The sequence below is a fragment of the Cygnus olor genome, chromosome 15, assembly GCF_009769625.2.
Source record: "Cygnus olor isolate bCygOlo1 chromosome 15, bCygOlo1.pri.v2, whole genome shotgun sequence".
NCBI lineage: Eukaryota > Metazoa > Chordata > Aves > Anseriformes > Anatidae > Cygnus > Cygnus olor.
In genome coordinates, this window is record NC_049183.1 from 17,887,970 (window position 1) to 17,910,252 (window position 22,283).

Sequence of the window (22,283 nt, forward strand, 5' to 3'; positions counted from 1 at the left end):
ATATATAATCTGATAGTAACAGATTTGTTAATTCTCTCATGGTTTAATTTTTTGGAGTCTCAGTGAGCTGTAACCTGATACTAAAATGGAATGTTATTCGTATACTAAAGTGTATTTACAACAACTGCCATAGTATACAATTTTGTGCTTGTAAAACGGTAGTGCTTGCAAGGTGCAGCTAATAGTTAAAGATAATGCCCTCCTAAAGTTTGGAGAGAGCTGGTCTTTGACCTACGATTCTCTGATTTTGATTCCATTGTGTTTTCTTACTAAAGATCACAAGGGTTTTAAACACCTAGTTTTAAACTAAAATTGTCAGTGTAAGAGTGTGGACTTCAGCCTTGAGAAGAGAAGACTGAGAGGGGATCTTATCAATGTTCACAAATATCTTAAGTGTGGGAGACAGAGGGATTTGGCCAACCTCTTCTCAGTGGTTTGTGGGGATAGGACAAGGGGCAATGGTCAAAAAATGGATCACGGGAAGTTCCGCGCCAATGTGCAAAAGAACTTCACGGTGAGGGTGACGGAGCACTGGAACAGGCTGCCTAGGGCAGTTGTTGAGTCTCCTTCTCTGGAGATATTCAAGGCCCATTTGGACGCCTGCCTGGGCAGCCTGCTCTTGGGAACCTGCTTTGGCAGGGGGGTTGGACCTGATGATCTCTTGAGGTCCCTTCCAACCCCTACAATTCTGTGATTCTGTGAATGTGAGCTTGTAGGTAGGCCGGTGGCCACTACACCCATCCCAGACATGCTTGACCCTACCTCCAGATGAGGAGGGTAAGGGGGAGCGGAGAGAATCCTGAGGGATGAGCCAGCAGATGCGATAATGAGAACTGTTAGACACATCCCTCTGTTAGAAAGAACTATAAAAAATAATGTAGCCTTAGCAGGTATATCATGATTCCTGTATGGGCAATTTGTCTGAGATGCACTTTGATAACTTCCTTCAGGAAGTTTTATCTTGTATTGTCAACAGATTACTACTGAATTGTGCTTGTAATTCAAAATGCATTTTGTAGTTCATAGGCATGTTTCATATTCTTGTGATCATGCTCCATCAAAGAAGCGTGTAACTCAGCAAAAATGAAGGAGGAGGCATATACATATATACATATATATATATATATATATATGTATATATGTATTATAACTAAAGTGAGTTAAGCCAGTTTGTAGAAAGCTCTAATGTTGTCCCAGCTGACAGAAGGGGGGAGAGGGGCAGATTGCACATTTAGGTGCAAGACCAAGCAGAAGAACCAAAAATTAAATAACTCATACAACACTGAATATACATCTTTGAAGAAAAAAGTTCAGTTCACGTTCCTTCTTGCTTTGCAAGATTGCCAAATTAGAAGCATTAGAAAATGTAACCATAAGAAAAGCTTTTCTTGGTTGAGAACAGATCTATAAGCAAAACCAAAAATCAGTAATAGAACTGTTTCTGCCTAAACTGAACAAGTGAAGCGTATCAGACTCACCCATGTTGACACAATAAATTTCATGTTAACTGGATGAGTTTATTAGAAATTAAAATAGAAAACTGAAGTAGTTCATGTTATACTTCATAAATGTTAGTTGCATACATAATGATTTTTCTTTACTGTAGTTTGAACACCAACTTGTTTTTGTTTTTTTAACTACAGAAATCACAGTATTTCCTTGATTCTTGGTGTTAAAAAGTCTTCAAGAAAGGCAGTATGTTTGCCTTCGAATGACCAGCAGGTGCTAAGGTTGAACAAGGCTTTGCAGCCTGTCTCTTGGTATCAGATAGGCTTCTAGTTGCAACAGAGAGAAGATTAGTTTTGCCGTGGGGTGTGTCAAGGTTAGCGTTAAAAGGAATAAGATAGTGACATGTTGATCCTCTGACTTGTAACGTTTGATAGTGTGTTATGACTTTGTATTTAAGACTATTGAGATTCATTTCAGCAAGTGAGTGAAGTGGTAGTGGTCATACCCGATGTTCATAATAGGAGTTGTTTTCAGGAGTATTTAAATTTTGTTTCACAGATGAATATGTAAAAATAGACAAGCAGAGTCTTGCTCGCTCTCTCATCCTTGTTTAACTTACTTAACGCTTATGTTGTAAGTTTTACAGCGAGGTATTTCCTGATTTCAGCACCCTCCTGGTTTATCTGGATACCACTTTTTCTTTTATAAACTATTTTATTATTCATTAGTCTTTCCCCTAAGCGAGAAGATTGCCAACCTTTCTTAATAAGGTTATTGGCAACAGTACTCATGCTTGATTTTTAAAACCTTTCTAAAGTTAAGTGTAATAGTACTGAGATAGACTGTTAAGGAAGGAAGGAATCGCTGGATGTTTTAGAAAAAATCAAAATCTTCCTGGCAGCACATCCTTAGCTATCAGCACTAAATAATCAGTGGAAGAAAAGTATCTTAATTATAGTCATTATTCTAAGATACAACTAAGATAAACTTTATTTTGCCATAAGATTTCTGGCTAGTTAGGTGGGTGTGCTGTGATATTAGTGTAGTTTTGATTAGTATTGACAGTTAGCTGTTGTTCAAAGTTTTTAGGTCACACAGTTTGAGAAGAATGTGTTCTGGGTATCAAGCTCAAGATCTGGAAAATACAGGAGGGTAGGGGAGACAGCTGTTTCTAAATCCTGCCTTAGTGCCAAATATTATTCTGTTTCTGTCTATGTTACTGCCTTTAGCAGAACTTCCACTTGCTCAGTATATGTAGATGATTTCACTTTTTCAGATATCTACGTTGGAGCGTGGTGTTGAGCCAAGAGCTTGATGGTGAGGATTCTGAGCGTGTCCGTTCAGGAAAAGTATTTAAGGAGATGTCATCAGACTTGTTTTTACCTCAGTGAAGTTACTTAACTGGACATACATTTCTGACATTTTAACAAGCATATTAATGCAATTCTCGGGGAGAATGTTAAATGGCATTACACAGGTGTATGTGTGTGTTCATACTGGAGTCCTGTACCTGATACAAGTATCCATAATTCATGGTCACTTCAAAAATTGGAGGACTTGGAAAACAGTCACAAGATGAAATATGATATAGGGGAAGGTTATGAAGAGCAGAACTACTTTTTTAGCAGAGAGCTTAAGGAGTAACTTTTCAGTGTAGAGGTACATACGTGAAGATAAGCAGTCGCATAGTAGAAGCCTTTTCAGTCTAGCAAAGGTATTGTGAGATCCAGCTAATGAAACTTGAAACTGTACGTGTCCAGGCTAGAAAGTACATATTTTTAACAGGGGCAGTAACTAGTTATTGGAATGTCTTGCACAAAATTGTTAGGTTTCACCACTACTGCCTAAAAGGTTTTATTTCACTTTAAGAGGAAATAAATTGAATCCTATATAAGTTTTATATGAAGATCAGGCTAAGTATTCCTAATGGTTCCTTTGAACCTTAGTCTGCTACTCTATAAAGTTTGAAATGGAAATGCCTGAGAACGGAATACATGATCATTTCATTGTTTTGGGCTATATTTTTCAAATTCTTTGAAAATGCATATTTGTTTTGAGTCTCATGTCTCCCTGAATGCTGGATAGTAGATATACTTCAGGGTTAGTTCTTAAGGAAGAAGGAAAATTATTTGTGAGCTACGCTGCCTTTATACTTTGATATATATAACCATGTAATCGAAAATTTAGCAGCTAGTTATTAGGCTTTCTCTGAAATTCCATACTATTTGTAACTTTATTCTGCTACACAGTTGAGCTAAACATTGACGTGGGAGAGTGGTAAACAAATGCAGCCTTCACTGTACCTCAGCAATGTTGGTTTTTAAATGATACCATCATAAAGGAGAGCAGGTGTGGAAAATCTCTAGGAATTCCAAACAAGGAATTCCTTCTCTTTTGTTACAGAGAAGATTGTAATACAAGAATAGAATTGTGTAAAGATACAAACACCTGCGTGGCTAATTAGCACTTTTGTGTTGGATACACAAACACAACTGTTTGTTTTGAGTATCCTTAAAAAGAATGGCAAAATTTATATGGAACTCTTATCCAGTCAAAATGTGAGATCATATGATTATACTGAGTAGAGAAGAAACATGAATTGGAGCTGCTGTTACGGTAAACATTAACGTGTGTTTATGTAGAATATATCTACAGGAAAGAAAACTGATACCTTATTAGGATATTGATATGTCTAGCACTTACAGTATTCATCTGAAAAATTTGGGGAGGTGGGTTTGCTCTGCTTGTGACAGTGAAGAGTCAAACTTGCTCAAAGGTCGTAGAAGTATAACTAACTAGTTAGCAAAAGAAGCGGCATAGCTGGGACTATACAGTTTATTAATATTCAAGTTATCAAGCCCAAAGACCAGTTATATCTACACAAACTGTAGCTATGCATTTTAACTGCCTAAATCACATTTGAAGCACACATTATTGTTCTTATCTTACATTAAAGTAAAACTGTTTCTTTTAGAAAGGGTGTCTAAAATGCCAATTACATAGGAGTACAATGTATTTTCATGTGCATGTGAATGAAGCCAACCCTGACTTAATATTGTGAAGGTGTGGAATGAACTCTTATGACCCATATATTGAGAGTTGTAGGTGGAGCCAATGATGACACAATCAGCTTTTATTGGATTTATGTTTACATAAATATCCTTAAAGATCTGGTGTAAGCAGCTTTTCTTCGTGATTTTAACATCCAGTGCTCAGTACGTGTTGAAGGGATAATCAGGAAGCTCACTCTAAAGGAGGAGTGAGAAGGCATTTTCTACAGGAGGATGCTCAGGATGTCAATTTTATGCCTCTCTTACATCTGCATCTTTTGTATTTTGTTACGGTATTCTTTACTGAATCATTTGTTTTGTGTCCTGACTTCCTTGAACCAAACTGAGTTGTAAGATCAAAGTCCAAGGAACGCATCTTTTTCTTTGGAAGTGTGTTAATGAATGCATGTTTTCCATATCTGTGATCTAAGTAAGAGAGTGGCCAGTTACTCTCAATTGTTTAGTGTATTCATATTTTTGCATGGAATTTATATAATAGAGTGAATCTTATTGACAGAATTTGGATTGCTCACAGAATTTAGCTGGAGTTCTTAAACTTCAACTCTTGATGTTTACAACTTAAAAAAAAAAGTGACTATTATACCATAAATTATAAGACATTGAGGTTCTTTTTTCTTCTTTTTTGTTATTTTTTAAAGATGCATTATTGCCTTACACACTTCGTAAACCGTGGCAATAGTGCAATGGCACTTTATTTGTATACGGTATGTTATATTTGGGATGGTTGTATTCATCAGTGTGAAGAGTAAGCATTTTTATACATTCTGTGTGGTAATTTGGTGAGGAAGAAAACTTGATACTGGTGAGGAAATAAAATTATAAGTGAAAGGAAGAATGAGAGAATGCAAAAAAAAAAAAGGGGGTTTGTAGGTGATGAGAAAAAGGTTAAAAATACTTAGAAGACAAAAGTAATTATATCTTATTTATCACAGAGTGGATGTTGTCAGGAAATGTAAAGCATGTTTGGTACATGTGCTAATGGTACGCTCTGTTGTGCATGCTAAGCTGATGAATTCAGGTAATGCAGGTTGCTGGTGACCTATCATTAGGTGGAAGTTGCAAAAGATGACCGAAGACACTTTTTCTTTCTTTAAAGCAGTGTTTCTTTTTATCGGTTTTCAATCTTCCTTTCCAACTTTGCTGTTTTCTGTTCCTGGATTAAATAATGCTCTTCAGTTTGCAATTCATACAGTTGACAGCTAATTTAATTTCTGAGGGTTGTTTCTATGGACTGTTCAGTCATGAAGTGTTTTGGTAATGTAAACGCACATAAATGTGGAACATTAAAAATATACTGTTTCATGCACTTCATCTGTCAACTGGTTTGGTGCATAGTCTATCTTCTGTGAGACCATGAATTTCAGTCACAGAAGAAATTGTGATTGGACTTCATCAAGCACCGTGTGCTCTGTGTTGGTTAACTGACAGCACATTTTAATATAATAGCAGTATTTTCTTAAACATCTGTATAGTTTTATGTGAAATATAGCATCCCTTCACTTAGTTCTAAAATCATAGTGCTTTCTAGTGTGCAAAGCATTTAGTGTGAAATGATAGAAAGATGTTTGTTTTTATTGTAGTTCAGGCTGTGGTCTAGCTTTCTGCTAGCCCTGGTTAGATAAATGCATTTTTCTAGAAACTGTTTAGAACTTTTTAGGCACTTCCCATGTGCCTAAAAATACATCCGCAATCATTTTCAGTGAGACATTTTCAGAACCTTAAGAACTGTTAAACAGGGGGATTTTTCAGGTATTACAGTACAGTCATCAAACCTTTACATATCAGCATGAATTTCCAAACGCTAGGAATTCAGTCAGCAGATTTTTTTCATGTAGAACAAGTATCACATATATGAGAATGATTCAAATTTAGCTAGTATTGTTGGTATTTATGGTATTTAATGTTTTTTAGTATTTTCTGTAATCTAATCAAATATTAAAAATAATTATTAAATTTTAAAAAGTACTTGGCATGCTGCTTCAAGTTTCCAGTATATATTTATAGGATATATATAATGAAGCAAAACTTGAGGTACTGAAGTATTACTATTGTCAGTGATCTGCTTGTTAGTAGAAAAGACAGATGTATCTGTTAGACAACTGTGTTATCACTTTTTGCTGTCCAGAGCTCTAAGGAAGAAGATTATGTCAGTATTGCATTACTCACACATAGAAGGTGTGCACACATACTCTAAATTGTATAGGAAACAACAATTTTACTCCTTTGTCTTTGTCAAGAATATCAGCAGGAAAATTTCTTGAGCTATGTTCTAATCGGTAAACTAAGCATCAGTTATAAGTTGATCTTGATCCCTCTTTTGTCTGCATGAGGTAGGTAGGAACTGCATCTTCAGCATACTTTTTATTTTTTTTCAGAAGATGCACATAAAACACTTGCTTGGTACATGGCAGTTCTCAGTACCCTGTGAGTATTTGTACATCTCAGCTAAGACAGAAACAAAAGATTTTAGAACAAAATGTTCAGGTTAAAGAAGAGGTAGGTTTGTTTGCTTTTAATTAAAAACAAAAGGGGGAGTGGGAGTGGAAGCTATATTACAGTGAGATTCAAATGCTAGCCTCTTTGTTCTTGTACTTGAGGTTTCCAAACAAAATGGTAGTTCCTGTATTATTTTTAGCCTTAGTTTTCAGTGTTCTCACTTACTGTTTAGACCTTTCATGGTAACAGTGGTCTGATGCTTTAATAATCTTTTGATAAAGAGGGGTGGGAATTGATCAGCGAAAAGGTGTCTAGTACATGATTGCGTTGATTGACCAATCTGATATAATTACAACTACATTGTTGATTTCCATTTAATGTCTTAAACAAATTCGGCTTTAAGTGATGTAGCTGTATATGAGTACCTGCTTGTTATTCATATACCAAGCTGAGTATGAGCTTGCAATTAATTCCTGCTTGGGCATTCAAATCATTGTGCCTTTTTGGCTGTCCTTTTTGTTTGTTTGTTTGTTTTGTTTGTTTCTAATATAGGATGAAACAGGTGCCTATTTAATAGACAGAGACCCGACCTACTTTGGGCCAGTGCTGAACTATCTCAGACATGGGAAACTGGTTATTAACAAGGACCTAGCTGAGGAAGGTAGGATATTACAAAATCTCGTCACTTTCTCATTATTCTCACTGCTTTGAAAGCCACCAAAAGTAATGTACCTGTAGATGGTAAATCTTAATCAGTGTAGCATTTTAATCTGCTTCAGACAAAGCTGATTGGTATTGTGCAGTTATAGTATTTGCTGCTACTGGAGTGTTTTAAGCATGATTCCTGGTTTCACAGCCCCTGCTCCCAGTTAGAAGTCGACCATTTTGCCATGAGGGGAGATGCCTTTTATCATACAATCTTGTTTTTTTTTTTTTTTGTTTTCCTGTATAACTGTGTGAAATAGTTGTTTTCAGTCTTCTTCAAGCAAATGAATATTGGCTGCAAAACAAGCTTTTGAAGATGTAAAGCCAAGTATGAGTGAAGTTTTGAAACGTTCAGATATGTGGAATGTGCTGTTGAAGAGTAAATTCTGCCCCTGGCTTCCTGGCCCCAATTCATCAATTTTATCCTAATGGAGGATGACTGTTTTAATACTAAAGCTATGTTGATAAGATAGTGAACAAATTGATTGAAGAGAAATGGAGTCTAAGAAAATTAGCAGGAAATAATTTGAACTAAGATTTCAATCTGCATTGTTAAATATACCGTTTGTGTAGAGAACAGGTAAGGCTTGAACATGTGAGTTGTTGCAGTCTGTAGTATGCTACAGCAGTCAGAATCTTGAAGAGGTTGTTCAGGGACAGAGATCTCAAATGACAATAAGAAAAATTTTCTGCACGCTGGCAGTAGGAGAACTTTCAGTGGGAGTATTTGGATTTTTCTTTAGTGTTCTAGAGACAGGGCTTGAGCTATGGTGGTCCATCAGACTGCTGTAGAATGGCATTTGTGCTCCTATTCTTGTTTGTTTGCTTTTATTTCCTGCCTCTCATTCTGCGTATGAAATGACATCATTTTTTTTCAGTTTGTTTTTAGGACAGTTTTTCAGAATGAGCTAGACCACGAACTACATCTGCCTGAAGGAAGCCAGAACAGTTAGACTGGTAAACAAATTGATCCTAGGGCAAAATAAATTGTTTTCTGTAGCAGAACAGAAGGTCTTCATAGAAACTGGATGGTGATTTTGGCTGGGAACCTTTGGTTACATGCTCTTTTCAAAAAATGTTCTCATACTAGGTGTACTGGAAGAGGCTGAATTCTACAATATCACATCACTAATAAAACTGGTAAAGGACAAAATAAGAGAAAGAGACAGCAAAATCTCACAGGTGAGGCTGTTTTCTACTGTGTTTTTGATTATTTATGATATAGTAAGTAATGGGTGGTTCCTTTTTTTTCCATAACTGCTCATTTCCCCGGTAAGATACTGAGTGGCTGTACCCTTCACAAAAGGCACAAGCAAACAGTTCCAGTTCTCGTTCAAAAACTAAAATTCTGTTGTTCAACAGTTGTTCAAAAATGTCTAGTTATAGTGGAATTTCTTTGTCAAAATATTTCTGGAAATAGCTATTTTAGAAAACACCTTGGCTAGCATTATTTTTCTCATATACATTTAAATGCTCTGAATATGATGAGATATATGATGAGATGTATAACTGCTGTTTATACAGCATACGTACAAATGTTGTTTGCTACAGAAGATTAAGATGGGAACTAAAGTTACTTTATTTGTGGTGCTCTATAGTTTTGAAGACCCTGCCTCTTCTCAAATCAGCTCATGAATGTTTCTTCATAAAATGAATATCACAGAGAAACTGTTAAGTAAAGAGTATTCAAGTTTGTGATTGTTCTTTAACTCTGCTTCTCTGGCCTTCGACTGAGTCTTCATAGAGACATTACAAGCTTACTGTTGCCAAATTTGAAGCTGGGTTGTGGAATAGCAGTATTTTCTGCAGGGTTTCACCTGATGTAGTCCTAGTTATTCATTGCTCTGGAGAAGGTAGCTTGACAGAGAAATAACGACATTTTTGAGTATGGTCAGACATCCCTTAAAGGCAGAATATTAGCCTTGATTTTGACTAATGTAGTTTGCTACGACATGGAACAATGTAGGAAGCCCATCTATTTATGGATAAGTCTTAAGATTATTATAACTCTTAAGTAGCACTTTCAGTCCCTGAAACATTCATGAAGCACTGAGCAAGGTGACCCTGAGCAAATGAGAATTCTACAAAAAAATGGGTTGGTGCTTACTATTTCTAAAGAATAAGTCACAAAGTTATAAAGATAGTGAATTCCATGCTGTATTGAGCATTTTATATTTCTTCCTAAAGGTGCCAGTCAAACACGTGTACAGGGTGCTGCAGTGCCAGGAAGAGGAACTCACTCAAATGGTCTCCACAATGTCTGATGGCTGGAAATTTGAACAGGTAACAGAAACGTATAGGATATAATTTCGAAGTCTTGTAAAAATTCAGTTATGTGAAAGAGGAGTAGGAAGTCAATTCTGTGCATCTTTTTAAGCGCAATTGTTATCAGAAATTGGATTAATAAAAAGATACACAATTAAATTGAAATTTCAGATTTGTATTCTTATTTGTCAGAGAACAAAAGTGCTGTAGCTCTCTGTTGGTTAAACTGATCTGACTTTCTATAAAAACATACATCATATTTGAAATGTAACTCTTTGGGGTCTACACAGCAGCAGGGTGAATAAACCAAAATAAACTAATGCAAGTTTATAGAAATGGTAGGGCAGACATTTGGTAAAAGAGATGAGCTTGAGAGATAACTGTTAGTTAGGCCAAAGCAGTGGTTCTTCAGGTAAAGGACTGATATGTGTAAGAGGGAAGACTTAACCAGTGCAGATGAGAAGCTGGATGGGCATGAGCTACAGGTGTTTCCGTCTTTGCACTGCGTAAAAATAACTTTGAAAGTACATAAGTATATTGGAAAACACAATGTGAAATTACAAAATGATTTTTCTTTTCTCTTTGATGATCTCTGGGAATAAGAAACTAAGTACATGGCCTCTTCATCTTTTACATTCCTCTCCTACCAGAATATCTAAACTGCACAGGAGCAATGGTTCTGTTAACTCTGGAATAAGACCCGAGTGCTCAACCAACATCTTTTTCAGTGTCTGGTGCCAGCTGTAGGAGAGATCAGAATATAAGCACAAACTTTTTATCCCGTGCACTCTCCCCCTAATAACACAGCAAAGGAACATTTTAAGAATACAGCATACAAAACTAAAAAAGAATGTTTTGTTTGTATTCAATAAAACGTGTAAGGCTTTTGTATCATAGAGAAAGCCATGATCAAATAAACTAAACCAACACAGAGAAAGCTTCTTATGCTTCAGTTCTCCAGTTCAAGTATTAAAAGATCCATTTGGCATGCCAGAAACTCAGTATTAAGTCACTTGAAAAAGCTCTCACTAAATCCACATGGCTGGTTTTTGACCAGTGCATTGACAAAGTTTTTTAGATATTCTTTGTCATGAGAAACTAGCTTTCGCTACAAAACAGAGATTCTTTTCTTTTTAACAGAATAAATGATACTATATCTTTTAGCTGTCTTAAAATCCTGTGTTCTTTGTGAATATTATATTTGGGAGTATTACTGCTTTGGCAGTGCCACTGCAGAAAGAACCATTATAATCTCTCTTAGAATTTATATTTTTGGAAAACTCCAGTGGTTTTCTTGAACGTTATGTCTTTCATTTCATCCAGCTTCCTTCCTACTTCGCTTTTGCCACATGTTGCTCTCTCTTGGACACACAGTTTGAAGTAGGTAGACACAGTAGCTGTATGGTCCCTTATTATTCAGCTTCTCCTCTCCTCAGACCAGGTCGTTCTCTCCTTTGGTTTTATGGCAGACCTGCTTTTAGTAGACATCTTTCACTTAGAACATAATTATAATACTCTGTATAATCCAAGCAGTTTTATTATGAAGATTTGAATGCGCAGTAGCATTTCTGTAATGTATTTTTTTCTAAATAACTCTTTATTGCTCGGCAGTGTACTTCCTTCCGAAGCACTCTTTGGAACGGCGCCTACCATGCTATGCATATATTAACATTGACGGTATAGAGATCATCAACTTTTTCAGAGGAATAATATTCCTGTGGGTTGAGAGTCCCTGTACTCTGTGCCCTATGTAACATGTTTTAGCAGTTGTTTTTGATCAGAAATATTTTTTCCCTCAATATTTCTACTTTTCTATCAAAATACAATTGGATGTGACAAATAGGAGAGGAAAGTGTTAAACCACTGGTGCACTTATGAGTTATCAATTTATGCATTGATGCACTTTTCTAAAGAAAGTGAATGAGTGCTGCTAGAAAAGTGCAATTATATATCAGATTCGTTCCAAAAAAAATAGCCTTAATAGTTGCGCTGCCCCACTTCCGTGATTTTAATGTGTTAGTCTGTGGATTATTTTTAGCTTCCATTGTTACCTCTTCAGGCAATCAGAAGAATAACATTTTGGCATTACTGCATAATGAGAAACTTTGGGCTATGTAACATTGCCACATACAAAGGCTTTAGACAACAACAGCATGTAAGTCATGTAAATTTTAATGATTATATAACCTGAGTCTGTCACCGTAATGCTGTCTTCAATAGGTTCACTATATGAGAAGGACAGTATTTAGCAGCTGCCTTCAAAATTATTCACGTAACAATTACAGGATAAATAAATTTACTGTCCATGAGTCTTCTTGTCAGTGTTGATTTTCAGTATACTGTGAATAGGAGGTCGTTGTCTAGTTCTTCGCACTTAATGTAAAGCTCTCACCTTTCTGAAGTGCGCTGATGGGCTGTGCTTTAATTTAAACGGGTTAGGAAGTGCCATGTATTATTAAGATAAAATATTTTTTTGTAATAAATTGTGAAATATTGCTGAGATTGTTATGAACTTCTGAATTTTTAGACATCTAGCAATTGTGAACAGAGCTCATGGTACTAACCTTCATGGGAACAGGACAATTTTTTACGCTACAGTTCTTTTCTTGGGTCTTCTGTAAATTGGCTATTCTGAAACCAGTTTGGAATGCTCAATTTTCTTAAATTTCTTTTTTCCTCTAGATGACTTAAATAAAATATAGCTAAGGAAATACATTAACAACTTTTGGAACAAGACGAGGTTCTTTAATGTACAGGCTGGATATGTTGTTTTGCATAACACCTTCCAGTCTTATATCCACGTTACTGTTTGCACTTGGCATGTATGACAGGAAAATAATGCTCTCACTTTCATAATACGCCAAACTTTGTTTAGGTTTTTCAGAGTAGTTGGTTACACCACAATGATATGGAGAGTTTTCTAACTTATGATCAGTTAACTTCCCTTGAAATATCAGACGGCTTTGCAACTGCCTCCATAACTTTTCAGTAAGTTAAAATTAAATTTCTAGCTTGGTAGCAACTTGTTCTAGGGGCAAGTAATTGTTACTTACACATTTGAGCTCATCTGTTATTTGTATGATTTGGATAATGGTATGTGCTTCAGCTTTACAAAGGTTTCTTTTTGTGTTTTGCTCTGATTGGTTATTTCAGCTTGTCAGTATAGGTTCCCAGTATGGCTGTGGCCGGGCCCAGCAGTCAGAGTATCTCCTGATAGTGTCACGGGAAGTGAAAGGGGAAGAGAGATGCTTCCAGAAATGCTGCAGTGAGGTGTGTCGCACCGTTCTTTTTGCCCTCACACTGATATGCTTGGCCTCCTTGCGTTTCTGCTGCATTCAAATCATTCCACTTTATTCCTAGGTGTACAGCACATAGTAGTTTGTATGTATTTGTGACTGGCTTTTATTTATATTCACAGTATTTCATTGCACATTATGAATGTTCATATTGTTTAAAAAAAAGCAAACAAAGAATTGTTTATTTAGACTTGAGTTAAAAGTTTTTCTAAAGAAGAGTTCTTATTTTAATAGGTAACTTTTTTTCCTTAAATCTTCCTCCAAAGTTAACAGCCTTTGGTCCATAGTTGTTAAGTAAAAGTTGTACAATTTAAATATTAGAAGCCCTGTAAATACAACTTCGCGTTCACTGATTTCAAAAGGGGCATTCTTCCAGTTTGAGTATATTTCGCATACCTAATAACAAGTTAACTTCAGAGTCCCGAGTCCTTTATTTCTGGTAACTCAAAACATAATTGGTTATTAGGTGGATGAAATATATTAAAACAGTAAAAATGAAAAACAAATTTTCAGAGATGAAAAATATGGAGGATTGAGGGGATAACAAAAGCAGCAGTTACTTTTAAAACTTGTATCAAGAGCAAGGAATATCTTGAGGTATTTTTGGTTTTGTTTTTTTGCTATTAGGCCGTCTCATCCTTTCTGCTCCCCTTGTTCCCAAGTCACTGCTCTTTTAATCACTGCGTTACTTTCCAGTGTTCAAGATCTTTTTGCTAGACAGTAATACCGGAGGCAGTTCCAAGTTCTCTATATAGCTGTGCTCTGTTTCATAGTGTGTTATGTGAATTGATTTGGGAACCTGGTATTCTTTAGTATTTTTCTCCAATAAAATACTTGGAGTTTTTGTTGTTTTCCTTGCTATATGTATGGTTATTCAGTCTAAAAGATTAGTATAACACCATGAAGATAATATGACAGTGAAGTGACTTATGAGCAGAACCTTGCCTATGATATGGACACTTATTCTTGCAATTCTAGATTTTAAACTTAGACTGCTGCTGAAGTATATTCCAGAATCTATTTTCAAGGTACTAAGCAATATCTGTTTCCTGGAGTTGCATAGGTAACATTTGGAATGTAAAATTAATGTACTAGGTTTGCAGACTTCCTGGAGCTGGGTAGGAATGTTGAATGTAGTTAAGGATGTATAGGGTACAGGCAGCATGATGTTGTTCATGTGTTTGTCGTTGAGAACTAAAAGTAAAGTTCAATGTAATAAAATGGGAGATGGGTGAAGGCAGTAAAGAAATGAAAGCAGATATAAAATAAATAATAAAAAATAAATAATAATAAAAAAATCTGGAAGGAAACCTTTCTTGCTCATAGATTTGAAGTCTGAAAATTGATCAAGAGGTCTGAAATAAATACACTTATTGTCCTAGAGTCATTCATCAGTGCTGACTTAAGGGCTGATGCGTATATCTTTTAGGCCTTTTGTAAATAATTTGAGAAGGCAGTTGAGTGAACATAGTAGAACTCAAAATGGAGTATGGGCCATTCATAGAATGTAATTTGTAAATAAATAAATAGAGGGGAGGACTTTCTTTCATTCTACCAACTGTTAGTATAAAAAAAAAAAGTTTCCGAGACAAGCCTTCTGGTATACAAGCAGTTCACCAGGTCTGAAATAGAAGCAGTAATACTCAGAGTAGAAGAATATTCAAAATAGAACTTGAGAATAATTGTGGTGTATTTTACTGAGCTTTGAGAATCAGACAACCACAGAGAGAGAAGGAAACTGGTAGTCATGGAGAAGAGTTAGTTAATATGAGTAAGAGAAAAGCAGAGGAGAAAGGGAGGTAGGCAGTATGTTGCTTGTGCAAGTTGGAGTGTTTATATTTGATGGTAATACTATTGCTAATTTTGTCCTGTAAATCCATTGTATAGATCTGAATCAATATTGTTAAACCAGGATAGACAAGTTATTGAAATGTCATGTTTTGAATCTGTCTCAATTCAGCTACGTGTGAGATTTGTTCACTTAAAAAATAATGTTCCTAAAAGTGATGCACCAACCATTTTACCTTTCAGAGGGATATTTTTAGGTGTACAGTCATTGATTTAAGACAGGGAGAGATTTATATTTTCTGCTGCTATTGAATAACTTGATGTGGGAATGATTTGACCTATTCTTTCAGCTATGTCAGTTTTATCATAAGTTCTTTAACTCTTTTCTCTTTGAAAACAAGCCTGACTGTGGGTAGGCATCAGGTAGTCTCTGTCCGCCCTTACTTATCACAGAATGGTTGAGGTGGGAAGGGACTTCTGGAGGTCATCTAGTCCAACTCACCTGCTCAAGCACGACCAACTAGAGCAGGTTGCCCAGGATCATGTTCAGATGGCTTCTGAATATCCTAAGGAGGGAGACACCTCCACATCTCTCTGGGCAACCTGTCGGTGCTCAGTCATCTCCACAGTAAGTAAGTGTTTCCTGATGTTCTGATGGAACTTCCTGTGTTTCAGTTTGTGTCCATTGTGTCGTCCTGGTACTGGATGCCACTGAAAAGAGCCCGGCTCCTTCCTCTTTGCACTCTCTCTCATATCTTAATGGTAAGATCCCCCTGAGCCTTCCCTTCTCCAGGCTGAACAGTCCCTCTTGGCCTTTCCTGCTAGGAGAGGTGCTCTGGTCCCTTCAGCATCTTTGTGGCCCTTAATTAAGCTCTCTCCAGGATTGCCATGCCTCTCTTGTTCTGGGGTGACCAGAACAGGCCACTGTGTTCCAGGTTTGGCCTCACTATTGCTGAGGAAAGTGGAAAGATCACTTCCCTTGACGCGCTGGCAATACTTCGCTTAATGTGGCCTTTGCGGGAAGGGCACATAGCTGGCTCATGTTCAATTTGGTGTCCCCCAGGTCCTTTTCTGCCAAGATGCTTTCCAGCTGGGTCATCTGTCCAAGAACTGTCAGCTCCCCCAGTCCTTGTGGGTTCATTCCATCAGGCCCCATGGACTTGTGTATGTCCAGTTTGCATAAGTATTTCGTGGCCTAATCCTTTTCCACCAAAGGCACGTCTTCTTTTCCATCTTCTCTATGGGGACTGGGATTGCTGAAGGCCAGTCTTGCTAGTGAAAACTGAGGCAAAGAAGGCATTCAGTACAGTGGCCTTTTCACTGTCCTGTGTAACCAGGTACTCTGTCTCGTCCAGCAACAGGCTCATATTTTCCCCTACTTCTCCTTTTGTCACCAGTATACTTACAGAAGCCCTTCTTGATGTCCTTGACATCCCCGGCCAGGCTCAATTCCTTCAGGGCTTTAGCTTTCCAAACTTCATCCTAGAATGCTCAAATAATGTCTCTGTATTCCCATCCTTGCTTACACCCTCTGTATGTTTCCTTTTTTTTTTTCGCTTGAATTTGTCTGGGAGCACCTTCTTCATCCACACAGGCCTCCTTGCATTTTTGCCTGACTTTGTGTTTTTTGGTGAAAGTATCTTTACCTTGCTTAGTGAAGTGGATTCCATCTCTCCCAAAGAAATGCTGGTTCACAAACAGGGTCCCATGGTCACAGAACCCAAAATGTTGTTTCCAACATCAATTCCATAGCCAATTATTGACTTATGCTAGGGGTGCCTTCCTCCTCGCACCCTTTTACCTCTCTGGCGGTATTGAAGACAACACCACCTGGGCTCCCCTAACGTTGACCGTTGCCCACAGAGCTTTGTAGTCACTTTTGATACAGTCTTGATTTTCCCTTGCAGTATCATTTATGCCCATGTGGAGTAAAAGCAGGGGGTAGTAGTCAGAGGGCTGGATCAGCTGTGGTGGTCCCTCCACAATATCCCGGATCTGGGCCTCTGGCAGGCAGCAAACCTCTGTAGTTGATAAGTCAGGCTGACAGATGGATGCCTCTGTCCCGTGTAGCAGGGAGTCACCCATTACGACGACTCACCATTTCTTCCTAGTGGCCTTGCATGGTTTAGGGTTAGGTGGACCAGATTCTTTGCTTGTAGGCACATCTGGCTTTCCGTCAGCTTTGAGGGTGGTAAACCTGTTTTGTAGATGTATGCCCTTAGGTGGGGCAGGGGCTGTCCTCTTGGTACCAGGAGTCACTAGCTTCCACCCTTTCCTTTCTCCAGAATTTTGCCAAACAATTTATGCCATTTTTTTTTCCTTTGACCTTTCTGATTGTCATCTTTTATCTTACTTTAAAATTCAGGCTTTATGACGCAGAGACTTTCTTCTTGTTATTTCTGTGTCTTCTCAGGAAAACCCCGACCTGTATTGCCACATCAAGCAGTATAATACAAATAATTCTGCTTCTCTTGATTTATGAAAAAGAAAAATTACTTGCTCTCCATTTGTGCCTTTGTTAATTACAGCTGACAGCCTAGTAGTGTCAGGAACTTTATTCCATGCAATCAATGAATGGATCACAATCAAATAAATTTTCTGTGATACGTAACATTTACATTTTCCTATGCTCAGTTATGACATTGTTGGAACTCAACACATGGAAGGAAAAAAAATGAGGAAAAATACATATATACATATACATGTATTTATATGTATCTGTATGTATATATAATCATACAAATCTGTGAAATTCATAGTTTAAGAATATTTTTTCCTTTCTTAAGTTGTTGGTCAGAAAAAAAATTTTATCTGCTGTTGAGACAAAAAAAAAAGTTTGTCCTTTCAGAAAACATGAGAAGCAGCAGGCTGAAAAACCTGAAAATTCTCCTCCTATGCATTGTAATACATAGATGCAGTGATTTGCTGTGTTTTTGTGTTGTTTTGAGGGGCGAAGAAGGTGGCGGGGGACACAGAGAGGTTTAAGAACTCCTTCCAGTTTATCAGCATCCTTCTTAAAATGTTGCTGCCTACTCTGGGAACACTGAGATGACTTGCTTCAATACTGCTTTATTTCTAAGCATACTTTCTGACACTACAGTTCTAATCTGCAACCATTTTTCACTGTTTCTTTTTCTGCTATCTCCTTTATTGCTGTTCATGCATCTTGAAGCTAAGATGAAGTTTGTAGCATCCTATTGATAACTACACAAATAATACGTCATAGGCTGTGGACATGTAGAACTATTTACAGGAGTATAGTGCATTGAAGTTTTGAAGAACTTGTGTTTAACGTTGCAAAAGAAACTTTGTCTTGAAATGCACCAACTATTTAATGTCAAAAAGTCATCTATATTTATTGTACTCAGCAACATCAATAGTTTTGTCCAGTGAGCTAATAAATAGTCTGACACATCTCCTAAAAAGACTTATATGCAAAAGGTCAACTAATTTGAATTATAAAGCATTAGTGGAGGATTTAAGTAGCTATCAACTGAGGAACTATCAACCTAGTTGAATCAGGATTGAACATTTGGCTAATGTTTGGATCTTGTATCATATCTTTCAGAGAAATCACTTATTACTGTTGCGTGTCAGTGAGTAAAGAAGTATTATTTTCTTCTGGTAGGATAACTACTACAGCTGTTATAGCTTATCTAATATCAAGTTCTTGCCATTTTGCAAGAAGAAAAATTGACTATACTGAATCAAATCATATGCTTGAATTTTATTCTTCAAATTTCTCTTCAGAGAAGGTTAATTATGTATGTTTTTTTAAACATGTATCCAGCTTCTTGAATGTGTTCTGGTCTATAAGTGGGTTAAAAATACTGTTTAAAATATTTCTACATTTTAGACTAAACTTTATTTCTTTTATTTAAAAGACTAACTCTTTATTTTATATATAAAATAATTATATTATATATATATATATATTATATATTATATAATAATTCTTTATTTTAAAGTTTATTTTAAACTTTATTTCTACATTTTAGACTAAACTTTATACCACTTCAACAGGCTTAGAGCCAACTTAACAGCTTTTTTTGTTGTTCTAAAAATTGTTATCAATTATACTATCAAGTGGTGTTGCTCAGTCTTGGGTATGCAACAACTCCACATGACAGTTCTACTTTCTGGCAGTTCTGCTTAAAGTGGGAAGGAGAATAATCTTCCTTTCAATTACTCTTCCTTCTCCCTCCTTAAAGAGAGGCCTTGAAGATAGTCTTGCTGTAGCGCTAAGCAGGACACAGTAGGAGCAGAAGATGAGCTTTGTAGAATGGGACATATAGCTGTGATTAGGCATGCTGTAATGCCATCCGGGTCTGGAAGCTTTGATATTACCTAGGTCTGGCATCAAGTTGTTTCTTTCTGCAGACATACTGCCTGATGCTCTTCATAGACACTAGCTCTTTCAGTCTGTAGATGTTCTTGCTTGGCTGTCTTACCAGAGTGCTGGAACATCTGAGTATCTCTCTTCTCTCTCCTTAAAAGTACAATTAGGCTTTATTTTCTCATGACAGTGCTTTATGGAAGTTGCTTTTTACCTTGGTCTGCCTTCCACTTTTGTTGGGGAAATTGTCTTATCCCTCAAGTAGATTCTGGACCAAGATTTCATCTTGGCTTTATCCTTCCTACTCTAACAAGTCTTTTACTTTCTTTGGTGGTCTGCTAGACTAATGGAAGTACGCTTATTTTTAGACAAATAGCCATAGCTTTTCAAATGCTGCTGCTTTAAAACACAAGTCAAGCCTTTTCTATGGAGCCATTACTAGGGCAATTTAATGATATAATAGAGACTGAGGAATAGGACAGCCTTGTTACATGTTTGTGGTGGTTTGGTAGGTAGATGTAATATAGTTTCAGTAATGACATTTAGATACAGTGTATCTGTGCAACAATTTGATTTTTTAGGTCCTTGAACTGTGTCAGTAATTATAGCGCCATACATTATCTTGTCATGCTTTTGACATAAACGTTTAAAAAATGAACCAGCTACATCTGAATTGATTCTGTCTGGGAAAGGCAGGCTATGTAAAGCTAGCATTAGGTAACTGTACCGTGTGTAAGGTAAGACAAAATATATGAAACTTATGCCATTTGGTAGACGTGCTGCATATGAGGTAATACTGATGTTGATTATATCCTTCCTTATCAGTAAATTGTCATTTATCATTCAGTATCAAGACTTGCAGGAGCTTGTAAATAGGTCACATTTCATTATACATGGCTTCCGCTTGTAGTGCTTCCTAAATTAAATTTCTCATAGCAGTACACATGGATTTCAGATGTTAATTTTAGTGTCCCAACATGCTGTGTCTTGCTGTTTTCCGACGAAGGACAAATTTTGACTTTGTCTACTCAAAATATGTTTTGGCAGAAGTATTTTTATTCTGTAAATATAGTGGTAGGTATCCCTCCAGGCTGAAGTGCTTCCTGCATGCAGCCATTTACATACTAAGTCATACCACATTAAGATACCACATTCAAATGTTTTTAAAATTAACTTTGGAGGATGGGAAGGTTTCCATTAAATAGCAGGAACAGGGAACAGGCTGCATCTCCACTGGCCTGCCTTTGTACCCTTTTCTTTGACAGTATAATCATAACTGTAAACCATTAATTCTGTAAATGTTTAAACAGAAAAGCTATGTTTATCTTATCATCAGATTGTCAGTGTATTTGTCAACATCAAAATGTATTTGCATTGAAGTAGAGAGTCATGCGTCAGGCACAGCCATCAGTCTGAAGAGTGAGGAGTGTTATTTCTCATGAGAATTTATGGGATTTGTTTTATATGGAAATGCAACTGACTTTTTTTCTTCTTTCAGCTGGTCAGTATTGGTTCTTCCTATAACTATGGCAATGAAGATCAGGCTGAATTTCTGTGTGTTGTCTCGAAGGAATTGCATAACACTCCCTATGGCACAACCAGTGAACCCAGTGAAAAAGCAAAGGTAAGTTACTAGACATCGGAGTAAAGAAATATTGTCAAAACAGGTAGACTTTGCTAAGTCATGCTAGGCCTATCTCTCTTCTGAACTTTTATTTAATTGCTTTTTCTCCCTCCTTCAAAACTGATAATGGTTCCCTGTTCATTGTATAAGAGAGTGTAAATGGTAAAGTCATCATGAATTTGTTATACTGGATGGCTTCTTTAAATGGAATATTCTGTATTGTTCCTGATACCTATCCTGATTTTTGAGTATTCACAGATATTTGCTGTTTACAGTTGAGAATCTACATTTTGTTTCTTACACATTTTAATGACTCCTTATTCTTTAAATGATTCATTTGAAAAATGTTTTCCTTGCTTAAGTTGAGCTGAAGACGTCTTACTGTCACGAATGGGGATTTTAGAATGCTGTCTTTGAAAAACAGTGTGCAATATGTTGTAAAATGAAGATTTTTTTGGCCTATTATTTTCAGGTTTTCACCTAGTTCTCCTTCCTTTCTGTAACCTGCTTTATAAAAAGACTGTAATGGGTACAGTATCTTAGTGTTTTCATCAGTTGTCTTTCAGAGTCTGTACAAATGAAAGATGTAAAAACAACTGAACAGTAATAAGGCAGGCTAGTTATGTATGTAAGCATATTCTATTGCTTTGTGTGAGGAAACTACTACAGGTAAACTGGGTACTTTTTGTAGTTGGCTTAAAAGCTTTTCATTTAGTATGTTTATATGGGAAACAGTTGATAGAACATCAATGATTGATTGCTTTCTCAAGAATCACTTTTAAAGTAATAGATCTTGAAATAATGCTAAAATGTGATGTGGGTCTTGGCATTGAGGCCCCAAATAGATAAAACTTCACTACTTCCTCTGCTGTGTAACTTCATTTTGCTGCTACATCTACGGAGACATTTTTTAAAATTACACTTTAAAAGTACTCCAGGCTTTTGTTTGGATGCTTAGTGAAATGATTGATTTCTGCTAATTTGTTGCTGTTGAGATGAGATTTCCAAGGAGTTGTAAGGGATTAATGTAATCAAGGGTAAACAGTGAACCTGTGTAAGCCATGTCTCATTCTTTCCGGAACCCTAATCATGGTCTGCTTTCACCAGAATGGTTAAGGAAAATCAAAAAGTTGACAAAGAGGGATGTGGCAATACTTTATGGCTGGGATACATGCCTGAAAAAAAAAAAGAGTGGAATTCTTGAACCTGCTACACACATTCTTAAGGAATAGTAGTACATCTTCAGGGAACTTCAGAAGTTGCCAGAGTTACATTGCATCCTTAATTTAATAGAAAATATGAATCAAATCAAA

The 22,283-nt window shown here is 36.6% G+C and overlaps 1 protein-coding gene across 4 annotated transcripts in view; it reads left to right on the forward strand.

Moving 5' to 3' along the window:
- The window catches only part of KCTD5 (potassium channel tetramerization domain containing 5), a 41,794-nt gene that overhangs the window by 2,987 nt on the left and 16,524 nt on the right, over positions 1 to 22,283 (forward strand). For all 4 annotated transcript variants that reach the window (XR_005824655.1, XM_040574946.1, XM_040574944.1 and 1 more), the window contains exons 2-6: positions 7,509 to 7,617; positions 8,752 to 8,843; positions 9,849 to 9,944; positions 13,080 to 13,196; positions 20,845 to 20,970. Coding sequence is in view for 3 of the 4 variants with exons in the window: in XM_040574946.1 (XP_040430880.1) it covers positions 7,509 to 7,617; positions 8,752 to 8,843; positions 9,849 to 9,944; positions 13,080 to 13,196; positions 20,845 to 20,970 (540 nt within the window). In the remaining variant the exon portion in view is untranslated. The remainder of the gene's footprint in view (positions 1 to 7,508; positions 7,618 to 8,751; positions 8,844 to 9,848; positions 9,945 to 13,079; positions 13,197 to 20,844; positions 20,971 to 22,283) is intronic.